The sequence below is a fragment of the Octopus sinensis genome, linkage group LG8, assembly GCF_006345805.1.
Source record: "Octopus sinensis linkage group LG8, ASM634580v1, whole genome shotgun sequence".
In the NCBI taxonomy this organism is placed as follows: domain Eukaryota; kingdom Metazoa; phylum Mollusca; class Cephalopoda; order Octopoda; family Octopodidae; genus Octopus; species Octopus sinensis.
Window position 1 is genome coordinate 78,354,866 of NC_043004.1, and position 19,295 is coordinate 78,374,160.

Here is a 19,295-nt window from a genome sequence, read left to right on the forward strand (position 1 = left end):
CAGGAGGGGCAGAGGTGTGCTATACCATTGGGAGTGGATCAATATTTCTGCTTGAAGTTGATGTCTGTAAAAAATATGTTTGGAGAGAATTCTGGTGAGTAAGGATTGGGCAATATAGTTTAAATTAGGATATAGGTAGTAAGAGACTGTAAGGTGACATGAAGTTGGAGAGATTGGTGTATGAGACGGGCTAAGATGAAGGTAGTGAGTAACTTGGTCATTTTCTTCCACTCCACATTGAATATTAGATTTTATAACTGAATAGTCAATAATTTTTACCAACTCTTTATGAAAAGGAAAACAGATTGAGAAATTTCTGTCAAATATTTACCAATCTTCTCCCTACCACTCCTCTAAAATGTGAGTAGTCATGTAGCTCTTCTACAGCAAGAAACCTGCTCCACTCTGGCCCCTTTTCTCATTCTTTTAACTCTCATAACCTAGCATGGAACTGCCTCTCAGGGTTTGTAGTCTTGCAGGTTGCATGGTGACATCACTGGTGCTGGTGGCACAATAAAAGCACCAAGTAAAGTGGTTGGTGTTAGGAAGGATATCCAGCTGTAGAAATTGTGTCAAACTAAACTGTGGAGCATGAAGCAGTCCTTGGGCCCATTGGACCCTCTCAAACCATCCAACACATGCCAGCATGGAAGCTGAATGTGAAATGATGATGCTAATGATTTCCATATAATTTCATTGTTGTTACCATAAAATATACTGATATAAATTGGTTGAGCTTGTTGCTTATATATCATCATCATCATCATTTAACGTCCGTTTTCCATGCTGGCATGGGTTGGACAGTTTGACTGAGGTCTGGAGAGCCAGCGGCTGCACCAGGCTCCAATCTGATCTGGCAATGTTTCTACAGCTGGATGCCCATCCTAACTCCAACCATTCTGAGAGTGTAGTGGGTGCATTCTACATGCCACCAGCACAGGGGCCAGTCAGGCAGGCCTGGCATGGATCACATTCGGATAGTGGATATATATATATGTATAAGTAGTGGGGGGGGGGTCTCCGAAAGGGGTCCCAGGAAGTAGCGTCCCTGCCCTCCTGAGCTAGTTTCACACCACATTTCTTAAAAACTGTAGTAGAGGCCTTGGTCTTGGGGCCACTCATGTCTAGAAACTGAGGTTGTGGGTAAGCAAAGGCATGCTCCCTGTAGAAAATCCACCTCCAAGAGGGCCTCATGACTCATGATAGCAAAGGAGAACGGGTACTAGCCAGCTCAAAGATTGGGGTGGGCTGCACCTGCCTACCTCGGTTTCTATAGCATTGAGGTAGATCCAGCCACCCTTGTTAACGGGGACAAAACCCAGATCTAAAACACTGGATTATATATATATATATACACACACACATACATATGATGTGTGTGTGCATGTGTGTATGTATGCATGCATATGTGTGTGTGTGTATGTTTGTGTCTCCTTGCCTTGACATTGCGTGCAATTTGTTTCCTATATTTTGCAAAAACAAGCCATGGGGAAATACCTTTCTTTGAAATGGATGAGAATTGCTGACAGGAAGGGCATCCAGCCATAGAATGTATTTTCCAACCCATGTAGCGGTGGAGTTTTAATATATGTATACAAAATTTTTTCATTTGTGCAAACTTTTTTCCATAAAAAAAAAACCCCAAAAAGGTGGGAAACTACTTTCCATCGTTTATTCTTGTTAAACTTGATAGAATCTCATTTGATAACAGTGAAAGTACAGCAGCAGCAGCAGCACTTATTATATTGTAACTTAATACTTGTTTTTTACGAGTAGGAAGAAGTAGCCTTTAGTGTATTATAAAAAAAAACAACAAAAAAATTGTATATACATCTATGATTTAATGAACAAAGAACCAAAAAAAATGGTACTGTTTACTGAAAAGTTGCCAATCTGGTTGAGCATTGTCAATTTAGGTGGTTGTGTTTCCACTGGCTTCATTCCATATTTACTCTTATGGTTGGAAGTATTTTTATTTGGGGGTTTCTCCTTTATCCTCATCTGTTATTGTTGGCATGGTTACTGGGGAGAAAGTTTAGCTCTCTGGTTTAATATCTGTGCTGTAATTAAACCTGCTAACCTGAAGCAGATTAATTTTTGTTGGGGAAATCTCCCTTACTTCATTCACTGTAACAGAGGGTTACAGGGTAGATACAGAACGACTGGATTTAGGAGTTTCCTGGTTTGCTGGAAGGGGTTTTCCCTCTGAACACAAGTTGTTCTTGAAATGAATACAAAAACCAATGGAATAAGAAGAAAACTAACAACAACAACACTTGTTTCTGTTTTTTGGCACAAGACCTGAAATTTCAGTGAGGGGGTTAGTCAATTATATCCACCCCAGTATGCAACTGGGACTTATTTTACCCACCCCAAAACAACGAAAAGCAAAGTCGACCTTTGCGGAATTTGAACTCAGAACATAAAACCAAACGAAATGCCACAATGCATTTTGCTCAGCGTATAAACAATTCTGTTAGCTTGCCATAATAATTATAATAATAATAATAATAATAATAATAATTAATCATCATCATCGTTTAGCGTCCGTTTTCCATTAAATATTATAATAATAATAATAATTAAATATTATAATAATAATAATAATTAAATGTAATAATAATAATAATAATTATATGTAATAATAATCATCATCATCATCATCATTTAGCATCCGCTTTCCATGCTAGCATGGGTTGGACGGTTCAACTGGAGTCTGGGAAGCCAGAAGGCCGCATCAGGCCCAGTCTGATCTGGCAGTGTTTCTACGGCTGGATGCCCTTCCTAACGCCAACCACTCCATGAGTGTAGTGGGTGCCAGACGGGGCTGGCAAACGGCCATGGACAGATGGTGCTTTTTACGTGCCACCGGCACAGGGGCCAGGCGAGGCTGGCGACGGCCACGATCAGATGGTGCTCTTTACGTGCCACCGGCACAGAGGCCAGTCGGGGCGGCGCTGGGATATTAATAATTAAATTTAATTAATAATAATAATAATAATTAATAATAACCCTAACCCACCTGGCAGATTACATTTAGAGTGCCTCGATTGAAACTAAACATGTTCTTTCAACTGTGTCGGCCTCCATTTTAGGTGCAAAATATACTGTCATGTAATACTAACACATGGGCATAGCAGGAAACCTGCAAAAGGTTCTAAACTTGAATCCCATGTTCATTCTCTACAAACACTTGACAGAAAACATTCAGAGCATTGATTGTTTGGCACTGTCACTAGACATGTTCAGTCAACTGTGTCAGCCTTAACTTACAACACCAAACCTCTCTTGATGCTAACACACAAAAAATGTTAAGACCAGTCATGTGACTATCTTCTACCAATTAGCATATGTTCAAAACATATACTAATTTGAGCCATGAACTCCCTATAAAAACAGGGCAAACTTCAAACACCAGTCAGGAGCACGACAGCTGCAACATAAGCCATGTCTTTCTCTTTGAACTTTTTGAAAATCAGTGTAAACTGTGAAACCGGTTAAAGCTTTAAATATAATAATAATAAAAGATATTTTAACTATTCTCAGTACATTTTCAACTTCTATTTTTCCTATATTTCTACCCATGTGGAATAAAATAATTTTGTTTTCTCTCTCACTCTCTCTCTCTCTCTCTCTCTCTCTATATATATATATATATATATATATATATATGGTTCGATTCGATTCGTTCGCTTCGTTCCGTTTCTTATTCTCCCAGTACTGTTTTATATATATATATATATTATATATATATATATATGGTTCGATTCGATTCGTTCGCTTCGTTCCGTTTCTTATTCTCCCAGTACTGTTTTATATATATATATATATATATATATATATATATACTCACACTCATACACACACATGTAAATATATAGAAGCATCTGATGTGATGGACGTTTCCTACACGCCTACTAATCTTTAAGTGAGACTATTATTAAATATATATGTAGCTACTAACAAATGTATTGAGTGCTACATTTTTTCTTTGTTCACTCATACACACACACACACACACACACACACACACATATATATATAAAATCTTCACATTGTTTAACGTATCTGGTCTTTCCTTTACCTGGTTCATTGTTCTTGCCTCAAGTTTTTTTTTTCATCCTTATATCCTCTACATCTAATTTTCTTCAAGTCACAACCAACATAGAGGTAGCTGTTCCCCATTGCTGATTGACGCCTGTAATTTACTGGTCAACCTTATCAAAGCAAGACTGCATCACTGTCCACTTTCCTTACATGGAATGACTCACATCAATGATAATAATAATATTGTTGTCATTGTCCCATTGTTGATTCTATTTCTTTCTTCTACTTCCTTCATGTTAAATAATTAAATCTAAATTCATTTCATGTCAAGTACCTGCCCTACATTTTACAGACTAAAGTTACAGACTGTAGTCACACATTCTGCCACAGTTCAATGTGTTACTTAAGTTGGACATCAGTCAGTGTCTTCTCTATTGTTAAGTCTCATTGCTGTTGTGATGCTACTCAAGTTTAACTTGCTTCTCAACCACATGATTTTGTGTTCAGTCCCATTGCGCAGTACCTTGGGCAATTTATTTTCTACTTTTGACCCAGGTTGACTTGTCATTGTACAAGCAGTGTCGTTGTTGGCACTTTTGATAAGTATCAACGTACGAAACTCTCGGATCTTGGGTCACTGTTACTTACGCTGAATATTAATAAAAATATACATATACTCATATTTTGAGCTCTGTTTTTCCTGTCTGCATCACCATACCTATATACATGTGTGTGTGTGTGTGTCAGTGTTGGTCTCCTACCAACTCTTGACATTTCGTGTTGGTGTGTTTACATCCTCACAACTTGGTGGTTTGGCAAAAGAGAGTGATAGAAAGATCCCCAAACTTAAGAAAATTAGGCCCTGGGGTCGATTCATTTGACTAAGATTCTTCAAGATAGTGCTCCATCAAGGCCACAGTCTGATGACTGAAATAAGTAAAAACTAAGAGATCCCTTCTTTTTTAATTACCAAGAAGAGAAATTCATTGACCTCCATGCAATTCTTATGTCATTGCCTTCGTAATGTCAGATAGGTTTTAACCCTTTCAATACCCACCCCACTGAGACCACCCTTGGTTCTATCATACACACTTACTGCTTTAAAATGATTTAAATTAAAACCTCAAAATCAAAGTTTCATGTTAATCTATGTTCCAAATATTGGCATGATTATGACTTTCAAAATTAATTGAAGCAAAAGCAGTAAATTTAACAGAAATATGGTAGCAAAAGGGTTAAAGTGATCTTAAAACCTTCCACCAAAATTTCATTTGGTTTATGTTTCTAACACCACATTAATTATAGTTTCAAATTTTGGGCACAATGCCAGCAATTTCAGAGGAGTGGGCAGGGGGTGAGTCGATAACATCAACCCAACTGGTACTTATGTTATTAACCCCAAAAGGATGAAAAGCAGAGTTGACCTTGGTGGAATTTGGACTCAGAATATATAAAGCTGGGCAAAATGTCACTAAGCTTTTTGTCTGCTAACAATTCTGCCAGCTCTCAGCCTTTAAACACCACAGTTTAGTAATAACAAAGTTATTTTTACTAAACTCTTCATTATTTTTAACATTAATTAATGTAAATGTATTTGAACAGAAATATGGTAACAAAAGGGTTGGAATAGTTGGTAATTATCTTAATCTTGTTAAACACAGTAACTTCCCCTCCACCCCCACCATTTTCAATCCTCAATGGGAAACACTGCTTTAGTGTTCTGGAGGTTGTTGACCTGTTCAAAACTGACATGAAGTGTTTTTGACAGGGACAGTTTTAGATTTTAAGTTGTCTTTTAATTTCATTCTTGAGAAATATTTTAAAAGACTGTTGTTGTTGTTGTTAAGGCTTCACTAGTCAGGAGACACTTGATTGAATGAGAATGGACAGAGTCACATAACTTAATGAAACAGATCATTAATGACTCTTCGAGAAATGACCTTCAATTAAACTGATGAATATTAAGAATGTCTCTTGGTAATTTCAGTTTTATGAGATGTCAGAGATAAACTCTGCTGCTGCTGCTACTACTACTACTACTGGTGAATGCCGTATGACAGGAAGAATAACCCAAGCAATAAATTTTAACAAGGGCTAAGCTTATGTTCTTTTTATCTTGGATCAAATGTCATTGATGGATGGAGTTTATCATGTCTCTTTGCTCCCCCAAATCATTTTACTAACATTTTACATAAATTCCATTTTTCTGATGCCCTATTTGCTTCCTGTGTCAAAGACACAATAGAATATCTCTTGTTTCAGTTCAATGTAGAATATCTGAGTTTTGATGGGTTTGGTTTCCATCTTTGGTTCTCCTAGAAAACTTGATATAAGGAGAATTGTTTTAATATTAGGTTATATAGCAAAGCAGTGAACTGACAGAATCATTGGCGTCCCAGACAAAATGCTTACCGGCGTTTCGTCTGTCTTTACATTCTGAGTTCAATTTCTTCTGTTGTTTTAGATTCTACATTGTATTTAGTTAATAAAACTGGCACACAGTTTAATAATGTCAGTCTGAGGCCCTGCTGTTTGTCATGCTGTTTTGACTTTTCATTCTTCTTTCGTTTAGAAACCACTGGTATTAACCTCTTTACCTAAACATCCATGCTTGTTTTCAGACTTTTAGTTGGCCCTTGATTCATATGTTTTGGGTTAAAATATAAAGCTTTCCTTTGAAAACTTTCAAGTTTTCAATCTGGTGGTTGAAAGAAAAAAAAAGTTGGTAATGTGTATCATATATGATGCATGGATACCCAGGAAATATGTCCTGTGTATCACCATGTAAACCGGGTAACTGACCCCATGAATCCTAGGGCTTGAGACAGTAATATTCAGGGGCTGATGATGACGATGATACTGTGTATCATATTTATCTTATTACAACTCTTCTCTAAGGGAACAATGGGTTCTGTCAATGAGTGCCATTTAAGCATACAGTCTACCTGGCCATTTACACTTTAGTATGCATTCTAACCCCATCCATAAACCCATCCATAAACTCAACCTTAAACCAGACCCAGATCAGGTCATTTCACAGCATTGACTATGGATACTGTGACAGACTGCATGCTAAAAAGAGCACCTGTCAGCCCCCCTCAATGTTTACATAATATTTGCCACTATCATTCATCTGTTGTTGCACTCACAAGAAAAACATTATCATCATCATCATCATCATCATCATTATTATTATTAATATTATTATCTAAGAATGAATTCAATTGTAAATATTTCCTTCTTCTGGACTTTCCAGATATTTAAATGATGGATATTGTGAAACATTTTGAATTTTTGGTGTCAGTTTTATTGATTAGATATAATTAGTTCATAAACAGGTTTTTGTGATTATTCCCATGTGTTCAATAAGTGTGTCTAAGCTAAGAAAAAAAAATCAATCAAAATAGAGGAATCTCTCTGGGTGATTGCAAACAAGTCAAAAGAGGTTTCAAAAGACACCAAAATCCAGTCTGTGTGTCGTCACCTCCTCTGGTTGTTCTATTCTAAACAAATGATTTAATTTGGATTTGCCCTTTAGTTGGAGCATCACAGTTTACAGGATTCTCCTTTCAATAAAAGTGAAAAATAATGTGAAAATAAAAATGAAACTGTAAATTAACTGATGACAACAGCTACGGTCAGCTTCTTTGTTGTCATCATGCTTTAATGGCTACATCTATCAAATCTTCTGGCAATGTTTGGATCAGTTCAGGGCATCTAGAAAATGATGCCCACAGTGTCACAAGGTGGGAATGAACATGAATTGACGTGGCTGGGATGCACACTTTTTAATCCCACAACCTTTCTAATAACCAAGTTTCCTTGCTGCTTTCCAGCTCCTCAGCAACATACTGCTAAATGTCCACATATTCACAGCTCTTGTAACAGATGACACCTATTGATCATAGTATAAAAAGAAAATTAAAAGAAGACAAACCCCAGAGGTGATGTTAGAACAAGGGTATGGGTCTCCCTTGCTAATGTGCTGTTTGTTCTCATCATTTTATTTTCAAGCATCATTTGAGCATGACCGATGTCAGTGCCACCTGACTGGCACCCATGCCGGTGGCTTATAAAAAGCACCTGCTACACTCTCGGAGTGGTTGGCATTAGGAAAAGCATCCAACTGTAGAAACTTTGCCAAAGCAGATTGGAGCCTGGTGCAGCCTCCTGGCTTGCCAGTCCTCAGTCAAACAATAACCCTAACCCCAACCCATGCCAGTACGGAAAGTGAACGTTAAACGATGATGATGTATGTAGAAACAGCATGGCCTAGTGGTTAGAGCAGGTGGTGTTATGTTTTTAAACAAAACATTTCATTTTCCATTGCTCCAATTCACTCAGCTGTAAATAGGTGCACCCCGTGACAGACTAGTCTTCCAATGAAGGGGAGTGTTGGCCTGCATGCCTAGCCAGTGGGGTGGTGTCATTCCAAAACTAAAACAATGTGAAACGCATTGTGACCAGTGATATACAACATCTGATAGTCTGGTCAGTGCTGTGATACTGTGATGAATGGACAGAGACGACCTAGAGAGGATGTCTTAGTCTTGGCATGGACATGGTAACTTCCTTAAACTGGTCCAACAACTCAGTGGTTCCGTAGTTGTTTTCTTTTCTTTGCATCTCTTTTGCCCTTGCAGCAGTTGACCCTGGGTGTGACACCATGTCATGTCTGATTGATTAGTGAGATGTGTGTGTGTGTGTGTGTGAATATCTCACAAACTGGCCTTTCCACCCAATCCTCTTCATTCTCTCTTACATTCACCTTCTTCTGCCCCAAAGCTATGATCTGACACCTCATCACTCCCGTCTCTTTTCTCTCATTCCAGCTGGAGTTGTCATGTGTCTCGTCTGCAGTAAGACACCTGTTCCTGTCCCTCTCTCACATTTTAACCTCTCAACACTGGACATAAAGCCTCTTCCCTTAATATTACACCTCCATTCAGTCAAGGGGCCTGTTTGGTGAGTTACTTGGTGCCCTTGCTAGTCTTGGTACCTTGTGAAAAGCACCCAGTACAGTTTGGAAGGGCTTACAGCTGTGGAAACCTGCCAAAGCAGACTTTGTTGCTCTGTTCAGTCCTCTGGTTTGATCATTCCTGTCAAACCATCCAACCCATGCCAGCAGGGATGACGACCTTCAAAAGATGATGATGATCTATATGTGTGTGTGTGTATAAATATTAGAGCTGCATGTATATATTTGTGAGTATGTGTAAAAGCCATGAATATGTATATATTCATGTCTGTATGTATTAAAAACATTTTTTGGTAATGTTAAATATAAAAGTACATCATACTTCTGTGGCTGTTGGTAACTTTAGTTCCTTTCTTCCTCAGATACCCCAACCACAATCAATATCCTGTATTTTTATTATCCAGACCTCCCCCCCCCATTGTTCATTGTCATCCAGCTAATTTGATTTTAATCTAACACATATTTTTGCTCCCGATGCAATTATTTTGTCATTAGCAGAGACAGGGGGTTCTTGAATGCCTTCCAACTACTCCGCTATTCAGAACATGTTCCGCTATCTCTGACTTCTCTCTGTGTAAAAAATTGGTCACATTTCCTCTATTAACTGCAGGAAATTCAGGAACAGCAGCAGTAGCAACAAGACCAGGAAGAATCACAGAGTGATAAGATGTCCCATTCTCAGATCGGTTGCTCTTGTATGGGTTCTCTTATGTTTAACACAAAAAATAATAAAAAGGATTATTGGCTTATGGATTAAAGGGATTAACTGGAAATAATCATTTATGACCTGAGCATTGTTTGTATGACGTTATTGCTGTAATCTTTTACTAGTTTTAGTTATGAAACTGGCCATGCTGGGGCACTGCCTTGAGGAATTTTAGTTGAACAGATCGACCCCAATACTTAATTTTCTTTTTAAATGTGGTGCTTATTCTATCAATTTCTCTTACAGCTAAGTTACAGGGACATAAACACACACACACACATACACACAACAGGCTACTTTTAGTTTCTGTCTACTAAATCCACTCACAAGAATTTGGTCAGCCTGAGACTATAACAGGAGACACTTGCCTAAGCTGCCACACAGTGAGAATGAACCTAGAACCATGTGGTTGAGAAGCAAACTTCTCACACCACCATTCCTGCGCTTGAAGAATATTCTTCTTAGCATGCAGTTACTAGTGGATACTTGCTAGTGACGAAGCTCAGAGCGGCAAAAGTCTGTATTTAGCAATAGCATCATGGCTGCTGGACAGTTTTTCTCTGTTGCTGCTATATTTCTGTGTTTTTTAACACTATATGTCTATAAAAGATATTTTCTAGAGACGAACACTGCAGTTTAAAAGAGTTTCACTAATTGATCTACTTTGAGTATGGTATATAGATTGCTATTTTAATTTTGTTTTTCTAAGCTTTGAACAAGGTTGAAGAAATGAGGAAGAATAAAAATAAGCTTGCAGCTATTTACAATCTGTTGTTGAGTCATTAGTAAACCTTAATTAGTTTACGTAGAGTGTGTGTGTGGAGGAGGGGGAGCAGCTTGTTTATTGTTTTGTTTTTTCTTTTAACTGCAGCTATTTGGTGGTTGTCGCATTTCCTCGCTTCTGTTTGGAGCAACAATCTACTTTCAGTACCTTCCTGGTTTTTATCTCCTCACTGATCTGCAAGTTGTTGTAAGGATAGTTGGTACTGTCATATTTATTGTAGGCCACAATCAATTTCGGTGTCTGGTGTCTGTGACTTAGGTAGGCTCTGTGTGGATATGAGTGTATGTGCATGTGATTGTGTGTGTGTGTGATTTACATGTGTGTGCTTGTATGTGTGTGTGTGCTATATTTTGTTATTAATGTAGCTACCATAATTAATCTTGTCTTTCTTGATCAGAGCTACTCATTATCATAATGATTGTTTTTCTTCTTCGTTCTGGTTGTGAATTTAATTAACTAAAATAACTTCTCTCACTACATCCATTATATCATCACCCACTTTTCTATGTATCTTTCATGCTGCAGGCCTCCCTGGGTAGTACTCCTTTCTCTGCCTCATCACCCATTCTCATCTAGTCTTCAAGGGTAAATTAAGACAGTTGTATAAACAAATTGTGGCTATTTCTGTCTGTCTTTGTGTCAGGCATAGGCTTGGCTGTGTCATTAAGAAATTCAATTCTCAACCACGTGATTTGGGGTTCAATCCTATCACATAGCACCTATGGCTAGTGTTTTCTATTATAGCTCTAGGCTGACCAAAGTTTTATGAACGGATTTGGGAAACGGAAATTGAAAGAAGCTTGTTGTGTTTGTGAGTTGGTATCTTTATGATTTTTTGTCTCAACTGTTCACGGTAATTGTAAACGAATGTCATAGTCATACTGGTGGTGTTGTTCCAGCCACGGGGCCATTTGTGTTTGAAGGACAAGAGGAAATATGACCTTGTTAGGAAACAGGTAAGGGTTGGTGATAAGAAGGGCATCCAGCTGTAAAGTTTGCACATTGAATTTCGTCTAATTCATACAAGCATGGAAAAAATGTTATAAGGATGAGGATGGTATAATGTGATTAAATGACTTGTTATTGAAGATGCATAGTAAGTTGGTAAGAAAGTGTGATGCTTGTATGTCCAATAAAACAGTTGGTTAGGAAGTTAGGAATTATTTTGGTTACATATGAATGTGGAAATTTCATTTATTGTTTTTCACCTATTGCTTGTTTCAATGATTAGATCACGGCCATGCTGGGGCACTGCAGCAAAGAGTTCTTAGTCAAATGAATAGACCCCAGTACTTTTTTTTTTTTTTCGAAGACTGTTATTTGGTCTCTTTTGCTGAACTGCTATGTTATGGTTGTGGTGAGGTACAAACACACACATGAACATATTTCAGGCTTCTTTCAGTTTCCATCTACCAGATCCACTCACAAGGCTTTGGCCAGCCTGGTTGGAAAGCTGTGTCTGTGCCTATCATCTTGAAGTTTATTCAGAAACTTGCTGGTTTGTGATTTGTTATTGTTGAGGTTTTAAATCTCCATATTTTCTTTTTTTTTATATATACATGGAATATATAATTTATAATTGGATACAATGTATATTGTTGTTGTTTTGTCTAATGACATTTCTCTGTTAATGGGTTCTCGGCCCTTTTTTTACCTATGGACTCCTTTAATTCCTATTTTACTCAGGTGTATCCCCATAGCCTGATTCAGTTTTTAAAAAATCGAGGTGTGGCTGTGTGGTAAAAAGTTTGCTTCCTAACCGCATGATCCCTGGTTCAGTCACACTGTGTGGCACCTTGGGCAAATGTCTTCTTTTATAGCCTCAGGTCGACCAAAGCTTTGTAAGTGGATTTGGTAAAGGGGAACAGATAGAATCCTGTTGTGTGTGTGTGTTTATGTCCCTGTAATTAGTGGTTTGGCAAGGGTCAATAAAATAAGAACCAGGCTTTAAAAAACATAGGTGCTGAGGTTGATTTGTTTGCCTAAAATTCTACAAGACACTGCCCTAGTATAGCTGCAGTCTAAATGATTGAAATATATAAAATTTAAGATTTTTCATAATTAAATATTACAAGAAATTGTATTACAAAAAAAAAAATTAAAATATTTAGTGCATTGTAGAGAAAAACCAGTTTATTGCACACAAGTTTTAACAACATGATCTTATCTGGACCTCCAAGGGGCATATGTACCCTAGCCTGGGTCATATCCCCCCCTCCACAAGGGTCATCTGTACTGCAGTTGAAAACCATTGGATTAAACTGCTCCCAATCTTTGCCTCGTATATTATAGACTTTGTGTAACCTGATGGAGATTGAGTGGGCGTTGCTTTTATTGAAGCTGTTGTTGAAATTGTTTCTCTGTAACTTGTTCCACTAAATTATATGAATATCCTTTATTAACTAGCATTTGTTTTATCTTATTGATTTCTTATTCTATTGATCTCTTTTTGTAGTGCTGCCTTTGTGAATGAGAAATTAAAGACCCCTTTTTAGTAATGGGTGTTGGATTTATAGCTATACTATGTATGTATGTATGTATGTATGTATGTATGTAGTTGAGGTGTGTTCTGTTAAGAACGTATAATAGTACAAATAGAGCTTGTTCACCCTTAGAATTCTCAAATAGCTGGTAGTTCCAGGATGGAAATCTAAATTTACTTAGGGAGACGGCAACTGAGTATCGCCTGAGGAGATAAATATAGATCTTCTTATACAGGTAAATCATTACATAATTTAATTTAAATTTAAATCCTGTATATACGAGGATCTGTATGCATCGGAATATTTGTAGCAATTAAAAAGCTGCCTAACCGTACTTACTCTTCCTTTTGACTCTTTTACTTTTTACTTTATATATGTATATATATATATATATATATATATATGTATGTATGTATCTCTCTGTGTGTGTGTGTGTGTGTGTGTGTGTGTGTGTGGAGGTGCAATGGCCCAGTGGTTAGGGCAGTGGATTTGCAGTTGTAGGATCGCAGTTTCGATTCCCAGACTGGGCATTGTGAGCGTTTGTTGAGCGAAAACACCTAAAGCTCCACAAGGCTCCACAAGGCTCCAGCAGGGTGTGGTGGCAGGGAACCCTGCTGTACTCTTTCACCACAACTTTCTCTCACTCTTTCTTCCTGTTTCAGTTGTACTTGTATTTCAAAGGACCAGCCTTGTCACAATTGTTTCTGGAGATAAATTAGCATTTTGTTGTTTTGGTGGCATCACTGTAAAGAACCAACAATTAGAGGAGGAGACCCCCTTCGGTCATGACTGACCATGGGATAGCACCTAGAAAGTTACCCTCCAAGGCACAAGTCCAGGCAAGGTTGTTTGTGGAAGGCCAGCAGTCATCTATGCATACCAGCTTCCCATCTCCACACCACTGATGTTATCCAAGGGAAAGGCAAAGGGGCCGATACAGCTTGGCACCAGTGATATTGCAACTCATTTCTACAGCTGAGTTAACTGGAGCAACATGAAATAAAATGTCTTGCTCAAGAACACAACACGCAGCCCGGTCTGGGAATTGAACTCACAACCTCATGATCATAGCAATTCGAAGTTGTGCATTCTAGACTTTCATTTTGTAGTAATGAATCAACTGATGAGGAGCAATTCATATCTCAGTTTGTATACTGTTATTATCAGAAGTGGTAAACTGTCAATAGCTTTGCCATGTTCTGTGTTTATAAGTGTAAAGCATTGTGCTGTTGAGAACTTGGGTGGGGGTACAATTTGCAGGGCTTTGCATAAAAGTGCTTTCTGTTCTTAAGAAGGGTCATAACCTATGTATTGCTTCATAAAGTTTATTTTTTCTTAAAGAAACACTCAAACCCCTTCCCCCTTCCCCCCCACATCACCCACTCATCATCTACCTACTTTCAAGAAGCTAAAAGCTCTGAATGTTTCACTTTCGTATGATTCTTCATGAATGTGTAGAATTCTACTGAAATAACAGACATAAAAAATATCAGACCACCACCAGAAAACCTGACATGCTAAAAACAACAGTTAAATGACATTATTTGTAAAGAAACTTTCCTGCTCTCCAGAAAGCTAAAAGTGAAACATTGAGAGTTTGTAGCTTTTTGAAAGTGGGGAAGTGCTGGGTGGATGTTGGGGAAGGAAATTTTAGTCTTTTTTTTTAAGAGAAAAGAAATAAGAAAATTCTGTAAGATTCATACTCTCTGGGTTTTTTTTTATCTCTGTGGATTTGCCAGAAAGAAATTTTGAGAAAAGCAAGCTAAATATTTTGTACCTCAGTGTGAAATAATTTTTTTCCACAGGTTTTTTTTTTAGTGCATTCAATGTATCTGACCTCCAAACCCCCCACAAGCCACTTATTTCTGAAAGAAAAAGGGGTGGAGTTGGATCTCTGAGTTTCCCGGGAAATTCGGAGATTCCCACCAGCACAGTTTTGTTTCATAAGATTTTTTTCTTTTCCAGGTTGTTTCACATGCATTCAACGAATGTGACTTTGAAATCATATATAATTGGCTCCTTTCCTCAGAAAAGGAAAGATTTGGCTGCTATTTCTAGCATGCTCTGCTACCACCTAACAGCTATTTCGCTAGCTCAGAAGCCAACCGTTTGCATATTTTTTCAAACAATCAAAGTTTCATTGATCTCCACTTCCACATGAAAACTGCCAATAGGTTGCTGCTGTGTGAATTACATGTTGGTCACTCAGCTAGAAAACAATCACCAGTACACGGTGCTCCCTATGGACATTTTCAGGCATTTTTTCACTGTTCTATGGTCTTATAAGTGACTCACAAAATGGTTTACAAAAGGCATAACTTTCCATGGAGCAAAGCCTCTTTTCTTTGATTTAGGAATGACATGATTTCTTGTACACTACCATAAATGTTTATCTTCCCTATAAATACATTTATTGTTACAATAGCTGTTACATCGTAGTAGAGTTTGGGAGAAATAGCAGTGAAATCTTTCCTTTTCTGGGGAAAGGAGCTGTGTACATGTGATTTTGATATCACATTTGTTGAAAGCATGGAAAATAACCTGGAAAAGGAAAAAGAGATCCTGCGAAACAAAAATTCCATTGGTGGGAAACTCTGATTACTTCACCACCACCACCACCAATTCCCCCTTTATTTCCATAAAGAAGTGGCTTGCAACATGTTGAATGCACTCGAAAAAACCTGTGGAAACAAAATTATTTCACACTGCGGTATGAACGGGTCCTTCACAAAATATCTACTAACGATAATTTTAGTTCAAGTTGAGCTGTAATTTTGTACATGCACACAACAAGAAGTAACATAATTTGTACAGAAGTTTTACCTAGAGTGTGTGTGTGCGTGCATAAAAGCAAGTTATTTTAGAACTGGAAGCAGTCAAGAGTAGTGGGAAATGCAGTTTGCCAAATGAAGGGGAAACTTATTTAATTTTATTTATCATCCAAAAATGGCATACCTTCACAGAAAACATACTTTAATTGGTAGTTGAAAGATTACTGAATTTTGTTGATACCTCATTTGTTAAAATTGGCATCTCAGTTTTTGAATCCATAAGGAACACCGCCACCCCCACAAAAAACAAAAACAAAAAACTCTTGTTTATATTATAAGATATCTAAGTGAATATTGGCTGCCCCTGTTTATGTTTAGACATGGGTTAGAGTTTTCAGCACAGACTGGTGGATTACATAAGTTTGTTAAGCTTAAATCTATATTTAACAATTGGCTGGATATTTACTTTAGTGATAGAGTGGAGTATGGAGTTAATGATTTGTTGTGACATCTGTAGAGAGGTTACAGATCTGGGCTGTGGTTTGATTCGATCCACTGTTCTTTCTACTTGATATATTAGAGTGTATCTATGCGATTGCGTGTACTCATATACGCCAATGGCCAGAAAAAGATACAGTTTACAGCACTGCTCCACATACAACACACTTTTGAAAATCAAATGTGAAACCAGTTAAGTGTGCATCTGTGTGTTAAAATTTAAATAAACCTTCATACATTCTCTGTATTTTCAGCTTTTATAAAAATTTTATACAACTTATTGTTTGGATTAGCAACGATTTATATATATATATATATATATATATATATATATAGATAGCAATAATAAATCTCTGAACAAGATGTAAACAGTAGCAGCACGTGGCTGACCATAAAGGGATGATGCTACTGTGGTTTAGCTACTCGCTAAGGCGGTGAACTGGCAGAAACGTTAGCATGCCGGTCAAAATGCGTAGCCGTATTTCGTCTGCCATTACGTTCTGAGTTCAACTTCTGCTGAGGTCAACTTTGCCTTTCATCCTTTCGGGGATCAATAAATTAAGTACCAGTTATGCACTGGGGTTGATGTAATCGACTTAATCCGTTGGTCTGTCCTTGTTTGTCCCCTTTGTGTGTAGCCCCTTGTGGGTAGTAAAGAAATAGCTACTGTGGTTTATAGCTCCAAGAAGACATCTCTTCCAGCTGCCTATTGACCCACTGTCTGTGCCCTATCAGTATTTGCAAAGGGAAATCACTGTTCCCATCTCCAGCCTGACATGATATACACGGACCCGAGTTTCTAGGTATTGACCCATCATCAGTGTATGACAACCACCGGCTGGTGATGGGAGATGATTTCTCAATGCAAATATATATTTTTTTTTCAGTGATGAAAAGTCACTGATCTTGAAAAAGGAGAAACAAGCAATAATAAATCTTTGAGCGAGATGTAAACAGTAGCAGCACGACATCATGAGGTATATTTTCCACCTAAATGTGGAAAAAGTAAATATATTTGCATTAAGAAATCATCTCCCATCACCAGCCAGTGGTTGTCACGCGCTGATGACGGGTCAATATCCAGAAACTCAGGTCTGTGTGTATCACGTCAGGCTGTAGATGGGAACGATGACTTCCCTTTGCAAATACTGATAGGGCACAGACAGTGTGTCAATAGCCAGCTGGAGGAGATGTCTTCCTGGGGCTATAAACCATAGTAGCATTTTCCCTTTTATGGTCAGCCACATTTAGGTGGCAAATATACTTCACGATATATATATGTGTGTGTATATATATATATATATATGTATATGAATTGTTACTAATCTAAACAAGTGTGTATATATCATCATCATTTAAAGTATGCTTTCCATGTGTATATATACACACACAGGTGTATACAAATACACACACACACACACACACACACACACACACACACACACACACACACATATGTATGGTCTATAAAAACTGACCAAGGACTAAGTTTCAAACAGCTGCAGTGGAGTTGTGTTAGTGACCAGGTACAATAAAAATACTGACTGCTCACAAAATAAATGAAAACTGACAATAACAGTTTTGTGTGTCTTCTAAATGGCTAAAATGCCTCTTCCAGACTGTAATATGTATGCATCTTGTATATTAATTACACTTGCACACATGCACCTCTTCCGTGTGTGTGTGTGTCCACATAAAAGTTGTACACTTTCAAATGATCAATTTTATTGTAATTATCTTATTGTTTATTTTGAATTTGTTTTCTAATTTTAGGGGTCGAGAATGCTTCACAAGAATTGACGTCTTCACCCACCACCTCACAGTCAAGTCTTAGCGGTGATGGCGGAGTAGAAAATAGCGAGGAAGGAGAGTATGACCATTCCGAGCAGAGTCAGTCACAACAGTCAGAACCCAAACCACAGCAACAACAACAACAACAGCTGCAACAGCAGCAGCAGCAGCAGCAACAACAAGACCAGGAAGTATCAGAGGGTGATAGGACGTCCCATTCTCAGATTGGTGCTGTTGCTCCTGTGTGGGTTCCAGATGCAGATGCCCCCAATTGCATGCAATGTGAAGCCAAATTTAGATTCACAAAGCGCAGGCATCATTGCAGGGCTTGTGGCAAAGTTAGTAGATGTTCCACTACCTCATTAGCTTTTTTTCTTTTTTATTATACCCCCAGCAGGGTCTTTACCATTGTCTTTGTCGTTATGTGTATTTGTTGGGTTACAGGAAGTGATGGTGTGCATGATTCAGAAAACGATTATAATAATATTTTTTATTATAAATGATCTTGACAATCTTTTTACTTTACATAAAATATTCTTTACATTTATTGCCATTCATTTACGAGTATTATAAATTTTATAGGTGAAATATATTTCTGGAAACGAATTACGATTTACAATGTTGCTACTATGGGAAGTTATTGCTCTGCTTTACAAGTTTTCACTTTACGAGCATTCTCTGGGTACAAATTATCTTCTATATCAAGGCATTACTGTATATATATATATATGTGTGTGTGTGTGTGTGTGTGTGTATGTGTGTGTGTGTGGAGCGCAATGGCCCAGTGGTTAGGGCAGTGGGCTCATGGTTGTTGGATCGTGGTTTCGATTCCCAGACCGGGTGTTGTGAGTGTTTATTGAGCGAAAACACCTAAAGCTTCACGAGGCTCCGGCAGGGGGTGGTGGCTATCCCTGCTGTACTCTTTCGCCACAACTTTCTCTCACTCTTTCTTCTGTTGGTCTGCTCGCTTAGCCAGCGGGGTGGCATCACTTGAAGGCTAAAACAATGCAAAGTGCATTGTGACCAGCGATGTGTAGCAACATCTGATAGCCTGGTCGGTCACGGTGATCACAGTGATATATATATATATATTCTCGTTCACATAGCATCTATATATATGTTATGTGAGTGATAGTATTTTTTGGAATCAAGTGTTTAGCATTTAAATTCTTATATTTGTGTTTGTGTAACTGATAAACTAAATACAATTTATGATAAAAATTTGCAGTTTTATTTT

General features: G+C 37.8%; 1 protein-coding gene across 6 annotated transcripts in view; it reads left to right on the forward strand.

Moving 5' to 3' along the window:
* LOC115214902 overlaps positions 1-19,295 on the forward strand; it is a 147,389-nt gene that overhangs the window by 74,503 nt on the left and 53,591 nt on the right. For all 6 annotated transcript variants that reach the window (XM_029783954.2, XM_029783958.2, XM_029783953.2 and 3 more), the window contains exon 4: positions 18,041-18,396. In XM_029783954.2, the coding sequence (XP_029639814.1) occupies positions 18,041-18,396 (356 nt within the window). The remainder of the gene's footprint in view (positions 1-18,040; positions 18,397-19,295) is intronic.